General features: G+C 43.2%; 1 protein-coding gene across 1 annotated transcript in view; it reads right to left on the reverse strand.

Annotated features, from left to right (window-relative positions):
- LOC119417377 (exportin-1) overlaps positions 1 to 3,286 on the reverse strand; it is a gene marked incomplete at its 3' end in the record, with an annotated part of 9,140 nt that extends 5,854 nt beyond the window's left edge. The window contains 3 exon segments of the mRNA XM_037684584.1: positions 1,688 to 1,789; positions 1,940 to 2,065; positions 3,021 to 3,286. Of these exon segments, the coding sequence (XP_037540512.1) occupies positions 1,688 to 1,789; positions 1,940 to 2,065 (228 nt within the window).
- Between the last annotated feature and the right edge of the window lie 5,872 nt (positions 3,287 to 9,158).

Here is a 9,158-nt window from a genome sequence, read left to right on the forward strand (position 1 = left end):
TCATGTTCCACAGCCAAAACTGGTGTTTTGGTGTTTCCTTGACTGATGAAGCCTTCTGGATGGAAGGTGAAACTTTTCAGCACAAAAAAAGAAACTGTCCAGATGACCTGACTGAAAATTGTTGGAGCCGTTTGAAGTGTTCTAATTACCTTCTTTTAACCATTGATGTCGGTGTGTACTTTTACTACAAACCAACCGGCAGTCAGTGTGTACTTTTACTACAAACCAACCAGCAGTCAGTGTGTACTTTTACTACAAACCAACCAGCAGTCCGTGTGTACTTTTACTACAAACCAACCAGCAGTCAGTGTGTACTTTTACAACAAACCAACCAGCAGTCAGTGTGTACTTTTACTACAAACCAACCAGCAGTCCGTGTGTACTTTTACTACTAACCAACCAGCAGTCTGTGTGTACTTTTACTACTAACCAACCAGCAGTCTGTGTGTACTTTTACTACAAACCAACCAGCAGTCAGTGTGTACTTTTACAACAAACCAACCAGTAGTCCGTGTGTACTTTTACTAAAAACCAACCAGCAGTCCGTGTGTACTTTTACTACAAACCAACCAGCAGTCAGTGTGTACATTTACTAGTGGTGTAACAGTGCATGTGGGTGTATTGAACCGTTTCGTACGACAAGTTTGGTTCGGTCCACGTGCGTACCGTTGACGTTATTTTTCACTCATTAAGTTTTATTATCGAGAGATTACGCACCGCGGAACTAAAGTTCCCAAGCGTGTTTCAGCACGACGCTATTAACTGTTGCGTCGTCTTGCAGCACGAGACGAGTAGCAGCCTAGCAGGCTAACTATGACAACAAACAAGCCGGAGCTTGAAGACCCTCCCATCTCGCTTGTGGTCTCCTGTTTGGGAACGTTTTGGCTTTCTTGGTAAAACTCACGATGGGGAAGGAAAAAGTTGTAGCAGCACTTTCTGAAAGAGATAAACTGATATTATCAACAAGCTACCGAGTGTGTCCGCTGCGTCTCTCACCACAGATGGATCATGGTCAAGTAAGGGACGTCGGGGGGAGATGCTTGACAGAAGCGGAGTGTTTTTCTTTTCTTTTTCCATTTCTCCTTTACTGATCCAGGTCGACTCATTGAGCCACGAGAACTCATTTTCAAGAGAGACCTGTTTAGGAGCAGGTGGTGGGGGTTGAGGGCCTTGCTCAGGGGCCCAGAGTGGGGCGAATGAGGGTGGAGGCAGGTGTGGGTGCTTCACCTTTTCCACCCACATTTTGATGTTGACGGTACCGGGAGGTGAACCTGCAACTTTCCGATCACAAGCCCATCTTGTAACGTCTGCGCCACCACTCCCCCCTTTACATTTGCAGATAAACTTAGATGTTTAACAACCCGTTAAAATACATCAAAATGCTGGAGGAAACATACTTTATTTATTTATTATTTTGCGCATATACTTTATTCAAAATTTTCAGGGTCAACCTGTATAAAGGTTGAATGAATAAAAAATGGGGGAGGACCCCCAGACCCCCCCCCATACACGCGTCCCAGGCCTCTGGTAGAGGGCATGAGCTTTAGGTGAAGTTTAACCAACCATACAGAAAAGTAGGGCAAGCTGAGTGTTCATATGCAAATGTTTGTTAAAGGTGAACCGATTATTTTGGAACAATGTGTGTATGGAGAGTTTTAGATGTGTCTCTGGATTGAAGCGAGCTTACTTTGGTGTTCATGTTTTGAGAGAACTCCAGGATGGTGTCCACCCTGGTCCATGCATCTGGGTGTTCTTTCAAGTGTGTTAACACCTCCTGGGCCATTCTTTGCTGCAACATAAATGCAGAGGGCACTTTAAACGTAACAAAAGAGATCAAAACAATGCGATTTTATTGCTTTCCTGTACCAGTGGAGCATGAAGAGCCTTTCAGACACATTGTTGTGGGTTATATTTGTGTTAATGAGAGACGCCAACATACCTGAGGTCCCACTCCATGGTACAGACAGTTCACCACATTGTCCAGAAGGTTGATGTCTAGTTTCTGGTTGAAGTCCAGCAGCTGCTGTGCTGCATGATCTGCTAGCATTGTCATAACTGCTGGCATCTGCAGCAAGGACACCAGAGGGACGAACAACGAATGCACGGTTAACAAAGTCATGAGAAGTGTCTGGAAACTAGTCCAAACGACTGATCACATCACAAACATCAGACAGTGAACTGTAACGTTCTTGATGTCATTAAAAAAGAAAAACTATTAAACCTCTGGCAGATTTTAAGTATTTTATATTTAGAAACCCGCATCAAGCTGTCTAAGAAACTTAAGACTGGTCCTCTGGGCTTTCAAAAAAACTAAAAACAAAAGTAGAAACATTCTGTCTTTCATCCGAAAGACTTCTTCAGTCTTCAGCTTCAAGCTGCTTCTAGTTCTTAGACATCCAGGAGAAAAGTGCTAACCACAAACCAAACTGTAATAACGATCCAAACCAGGTCTAATGCCAAATCCTCAGCAGCCGACAGGCTGGTCAGTAAATGCACCATTTATTTTAAGTGGGGGTAAATATTGATCAGCAAATTGTTCAAACAGTCCATAAAGTCATGGACAGTTTTCATTTAACGTGAAGGAGACACGTGCTGGGTCCACTGAACCAGATCCAATCGTTTACATGTGCCACACCGTTAAAAGCAGCACTTTTTAATCCTAGTTTTACGAGTTGTTAGCTGCTGGGAGCTAATGTTAGCGCTCGGCTAGCTGTTAGCATGTAGCATCAGGTCAGAGACGGTGCTTCCGGTCCTCCACCCCCAGGACGGACTCATTCCTCCTCCTGAACTTAGTAGGACCGGAGGACAAGAGGACTGAAGTCACGGGGATGCTGCACTAAACCATTTCCAATCATATTTAAACGTTTGCTTTGGTTAAATGACACTTTTCCCTTAGCTTGGATGACGGCTAACAGCAGGTTGATGAAGGCAGTCTGGAGGTTTCACTTTCAACTGCGTTGAATTCTGTGCACGTAAAAAGAAACGTTCACGACGCAGGTCTGGAGTTCGGAGTTACCTACCTAAAGTCCAGGGCTCGGACTCGCAATAGTTGCGTGAAAAACAAAAGCTAAAAGAAGTCACAGTTGGACAGAAAATGTTTCCTATGACTGCTTCAGAATCAGCGATGCTGCTCTTAAGGAAAACCACGGAATCGACCCCTCCGCTCCATTTTACGAAACTCTGTAAACGTTGATTAATTAATTCGTTACTCCAGGATTTCCAGCGGGGCGCTGTGAAGGATGTATGCCCGAGCTTCTCCGCTTTCAAGCGACTAACGCTCAACCGGTTGAAACCGGTTCAGACTGGGAGATTCCATCTCGGTTTAGTTTTCAGCCGATGGCGCCGCGTAAAGTTTGGACTAAAGTCCCGCCCACACTCATCGCTGATTGGCTGGGCTTTCAGTAATTACTTCGTGCTTCGGGTCCCATTAGCGGATCGGCCTGTCAATCTATTTCAATTCGTTCACGCGCCCACGCGACTGTTCGCCAGAACAGAAAAAGAGGGCAGACTCCCGAGCAGAGTGGATTTCTTCATGATGGCGCTTCTCGAACTGAACGCGCGCTCTTTGTTTATTAGACTTTAGTCTTATCCTCACGGGTATAGATGGTATCACAAGGCCACGTGCGCAAAACAATCGGTTTAATAGTTTTAAGCACGAGTAATGTGCTACTTTTAACTGTCACATCCTGAGAGAGAGTGGCCGTGCTGATCTGATGAAGCGGCGGTGCCTTTGATGTGCCTGGAAGCTGGTAATTTTCCACCAGCCACGAGTGGGCGTGGCTACACGGCCATGAAGCGCGGGTTAGAGGAGCTTTAGGACATCAGTCAGAGTGAGACAGTGGAGGGACAGGACACTGAGGACATGACTGAGGACACATGGAGTGCCTTACGGGTTACCACCATGGACTCTGTGGGCAGCTGAGGAGCTAAACTTCTCCGCGGCTTCCTTCGTCCTCATGGTCACGTGGTGTGGAGGGTCTTAATGGAAAAATACTGGGATTTGGTGTGTAGCAGAAAGAGCCAGTAAAATAATTCAACAAATAAGGTGATCAGATTTATGACATTAAATCTAGGGACATTTCCAGCTCAGCCACAAAAGAATAAAATGTCAAGATGAAATGAAGAAACGGGACAGTTAGGCTTTCATTTATTTTTTACATATTTTCTTAACAATAAAAATCAAATGCAGCAGCGGGAATGTGCCTGTCCACACACATTTCCTAAGGGTTTTCTTTCGGCTGCTTCCTCCTTCAGGGGTCGCCACAGAACTCAGTCGCACAAAGACATGTCCTTCCTGACACGACCACTGAGCTACCACAGCCTCTGTGGAGCAGAGAGCTGGCATCTAGGGCACCCGGGGGAGCAGATAGTGGGGGTTAAGGGCCTTGCTCAAGGGCCCAGAGTGGGGCAGATGTAGGGTGGAGGCAGGTGTAGGTGCTTCACCTATCCCACCTACATTTTGATGTTGGTACCGGGAGATGAACCAGCAATCTTCCCGATCGCAGGCCCACTTTCTCTAACCTCTGCGCCACCACTCCCCCACATTTCCTAAGAGTAATAAAAGAAAGTAATAGTAGTTGCAATGGTGTCAGAAACATTTGTAATGTGAGTGGAAGGGGGTGGGGGTCTGGGGCAGTGATGTGCATAGCACAGAAACAGCACTAGTAAACGTCACTAATGATATTCTCATGGCCTCTGACAATGGACTTGTGTCTATACTGGTCCTGTTAGACCTCAGTGCTGCATTTGATACAGTTGATCACAATATTTTACTACAGAGACTTGAATATGATATTGGGATTACAGGAACAGCTCTAAAATGGTTTAAGTCATATCTATCTGATAGATCCCAGTTTGAAATGTAAATAATGAATCTTCTTCAAACACCAAAGTTAGTCATGGAGTTTCTCAGGGCTCAGTGCTTGGGCAAATCCTCTTTATATATGCTTCCATTAGGTAATGTTATTAAACAGCATGGGATAAATTTTCATTGTTATAGTGATTGTGTTTCTGCGATGGCGTTAAACCAGAGCTGTCATTTCTAACCTGAAACCCGGCCTGGACCGACCCGGATTAGGGCTGGGCCGTTATAATGTGATTAATGGGAAGCCGGGCTGGTCTCGGGCTTTTAATTAGGTCAGAATCAGCCACGATCCAATTATATGATATTATGGCCTTCCATACATCCACCAGCCGCATGCAGCTATTTCACCATGAGCTGACTGGCCTTGAAAGAGGTAAAAAGTTCAGTTAAGCTTCAGATGGGACTGTACTTCCAGGCAGCGATCCATCACCCAAATGGATGTTCATTCAGCCGCTGCACTCAGTGGACGTGCACGGCCATCCACCCAAACAGGTGAGATCCCAAAGCAGACGCATGAGTCAGAGCTGTCCGAGTGTCTCAGTAATTCAGAAGAATACAGTCAGAAACGGGGTTTAAATGCTTTTTTATGGCCATGAAAGGACAAACACCTCTCAGCTCCAAATCTTCTGCTGCATTTATTCAGCTGCGCATCCCCAACCGTTAATAAGTATGTCGGGGTTTTTTCTGGGTTCTGACCTGTAATTACTGTTAATTCGTCAGGCCGGGTGGAGTTCAGAAATTATGACTGCGGGCTGGGGCCGGGTTGGATCAGGTTTTTTGGGCCTGAATGCAACTCAAATTTAACTCGAAGCAGTCTGCTCCTCAGATAAATAATGTTAAAAGTTCCTGGAGAAACTTTGATGGGGACTGCCAAGCTGCTGACATTTTTAAAATGTGATTTGACTATATGTTTGGGATCGTTGTCAGCTACCACTATACCAAATTTCAGCTGAATAGCTCTAAAAATGGGAGAATTATCATCTTTTTTTCTTTTTAGCCAAGTCGCCATCTTGGATTTTTGATTTGCATTAGGAATATATAACAACTTGGTCTCAGCTACAACCTTACTAAATTTCATCCCAATATCTAAAAAAATAACTGATTTATAGTCAATTATGTGTTTGCTGAGGCTGCTGTGGCAGCCATCTTGAATCAAAATGGCTCCAAACGTTAATCAGTTTTAGAGATACATCTGATGATTACTTTCTGCGAGTTTCAAACAAATCCAACATTTTTCATTCAACCTTTATTTAGACGGTAAATCCCATTGAGCCTCGAGGACTCATTTACAAGAGAGACCTGATTTCAACAAAGAAAGATGACAACAGTGGACAACAGCAACAACAAGAAACAGTTATTAAAAAGTCATATAGATTTTAATTTTTTTTTTTTTTCAAATAAGATGGCTAATAAAAAGTAAAAAAAACCTGCTAGATTATAATGTGAATGTAGAAAACTAAAAACAGGAACATGTCTGCATTGGTCCCTGCCAGGAGTCCAACAGATTCTTAAAGCCACTTAGCGGGGTCAAAGGTCGAGAGCTTCAGATCTTGATCAAACATTGAGTTTCTGTTTCGTCTCTACACTCTTAGTCATGTGACTTGACAGCAGTTAGTGTGAAGAATGTTCTCTCATTCATTTCCTATGGGAAAACATGGCGTATTTGTTAGCAAAATAACGTCACCATTTCGTCTCCGATTTTCAATAAACGTAACAGCACACATCACTGGGCCGAACCGGTCGTTTTGATATAACTATTGCCAGGGTAGACATTGTGGTTCGGGCCGCATTAATGGAGATAGAAATGTAGACGCACTTCCGAGGTGTAGAATAATAGGTACCTGCGCATGGCAGGCACCTAATGTTTCTGTTAACTTATTATTTTATATATGTGTTTCTGTTCAGTGCCCTGAGAGGACTTCTCTTGTGACTAAGTGCTATAGAAACAAACTGAATTGAATTACATTTTGTTAAGTAAGAAAAGAGGAATCTAAGCTCACCTGTTTCCAGAGAAAATCGATAAAAAGAAACTCAAAAAGTGAGTCTGATTCAAAATTAAAACTATAAATTTATAATTTCTCACATTTCTTTATGCAGACACCATGGATACTTCACGTCGTATTTAAATGTAATAATTTATTGAAAAGTGTTCATCTTTTTTTATTTAGCGAACACATCTGGATCTTTATGCCGAGGAAAACTCAGAGAAAAGCGCTGAGTCTTGTTGATTGGGGAACAGCTATGTGCGGGAAAAGTTCTGGCCTGGTCCTACACGTATGTTCATGAAACCTTACACATGCACAGAAATACATGTAAAGTTCTCTGCATCCTGACATAGATCATTTTCTTCACTTATGATCTCAGGAGACTTGGAGAAAAAGAAGAGGAGGTTTCAGAACATCTTGGCAACAGGCAAAGAGTCCACACCTGAACCTCTAAAGACAACTGCAGGTCGTGGACCATAAGCATCGGAGGAGGTCGATCACCATCAGAATGGTGAGGCTGATGCCACAGAAACTGCGGAAAACCTCAGTTAACAAATAAATTGTAACCAGAGAAAATAGTTTTCAATTCATCCATCCATCCATTATCTTTTACCCGCTTCTTCCATTTTGGGTCACGGGGTCACCGGTGCCCATGTCCAGCAATCAATGTGTAAGGAGCTGGGGACATCCTGGACAGGTCTCCAGTCCATCACAAGGACACAGAGAAAACGAGACAAACAACCATTTGCTCTCTCTCTCTCACCTAGAGACAATTTAGAGTTACCAATCAGCCTAACATGCATGTTTTTGGTCTGTGGGAGCAGTGGCGGTTCCTTATATGGGCGACATAGGCGGCCACCCAGGGCGGCTTCCAGCAGAGAGTAGCATAACACAGCATAACCCCCCCCCCCCACGATCGCTGAAGATAAAAACTTGCTGAACACCTACCAAATGTGGTTAAAAGCAGCTAAAATTGTAACAACCATCCATAGCTGTGTATATGGAGGTTTTTGGGCTGGCAACTGTCAGTCAGATCTGGCAACCCTGGGTTGGTGGCGGTGTTAATCTATTCCGCTTAAATGCAAATTATGGAAGATGGAAAGGAAAAGGTCAAAGCCATCGGGTGTGCAGTTTAGGAAAAAGAGAAAAGAAGAAGAGGAGAAACAAGCAAAGATAAAGGTAAGAAGAGCTGAGTGTCACCGTCATTTCTTGTTCTGTGAAACGTGTAGGCTGTAGCTTGCTAACGCTTACTGGTTAGCTGCTTAGGACGACACATTTTGTTAACAGCGGAAAATATTACCGTCTTGAAGATTGACATTCTTCTTAAACTAAACAAACAACATGGAAAAGTAATAATGGGCCACTATAATTTCTAAAGGCAATGATTTTGTGATGTACTTTGGATGACTGGAACTGGAAGACTGACGGTCCATTGGAGGCGCTCATGTTTCAGCCTACTATACTTCTCCTACTGTGAATTTCATAAATTGGAAATATATGTAGGCTTGGTTAAAAAAAAGGCTTAGTTATTTTTGTCATTTGCTATGTCAGTTTAACAGTCCCTTAATCACATTAGTTGAGATTAACTATGTTAGCCTGCCATAATTACTCTAATGCATAAGGCTGCAACAAAGGTTTTATAACCTATTAAATAACCACCATGAGGGATATAATTATGACTGTTTGACGATGACACAATTGATGGTGTATGTTTTTATGTTTGGTATTCAGAATACCAAACATAAAAAATATATAATATATAATTTTATATATCTGATGCAAATTCAGGGGCACTTCTGAAATATTTTGGAGCACCCACTGCCACAGGCCAGGATGAAGAGCCGTCCACGTCTTCAACAGAACAGCTGTCTTCAGCAATGGACTTGGAGCCTCAGGAACAGGAACCATCCTCCTCCTCACCCACTAATGTGTCTCCACATACGTTGTTGGATCCTGAGGACAAAGACCCAGGATGAGCACCTGTCTGCTGATCCTGCTGACTGGCCTTCAGTTCTGACTGACAACATTCGCACACTGTTAGTTTGCAGAGGACCAAGTCAAGTAAGAGCTGACTGTTTTTCCAAAGAACGAGGATGATGGTAGAAGCTTTTCAAATTTGAAAATTATATAAACATATCTGAAGTCAACTATGTCTCAGGAACGCCTCAGTGGTCTGGCAGTCATCAGGATCAACCATGCAGTTGCTGAGCAGATTTCAAATGATGAGATTATTGATGACTTTGCATCAAGGAAGGCAAGGAGGATCAACATTTAGGTGACAGCATTTCTAATTATGTTTTTTTTTTTTT

This window comes from Nematolebias whitei, chromosome 1 (genome assembly GCF_014905685.2).
Source record: "Nematolebias whitei isolate Nwh7 chromosome 1, NemWhi1, whole genome shotgun sequence".
Classification (NCBI taxonomy): domain Eukaryota; kingdom Metazoa; phylum Chordata; class Actinopteri; order Cyprinodontiformes; family Rivulidae; genus Nematolebias; species Nematolebias whitei.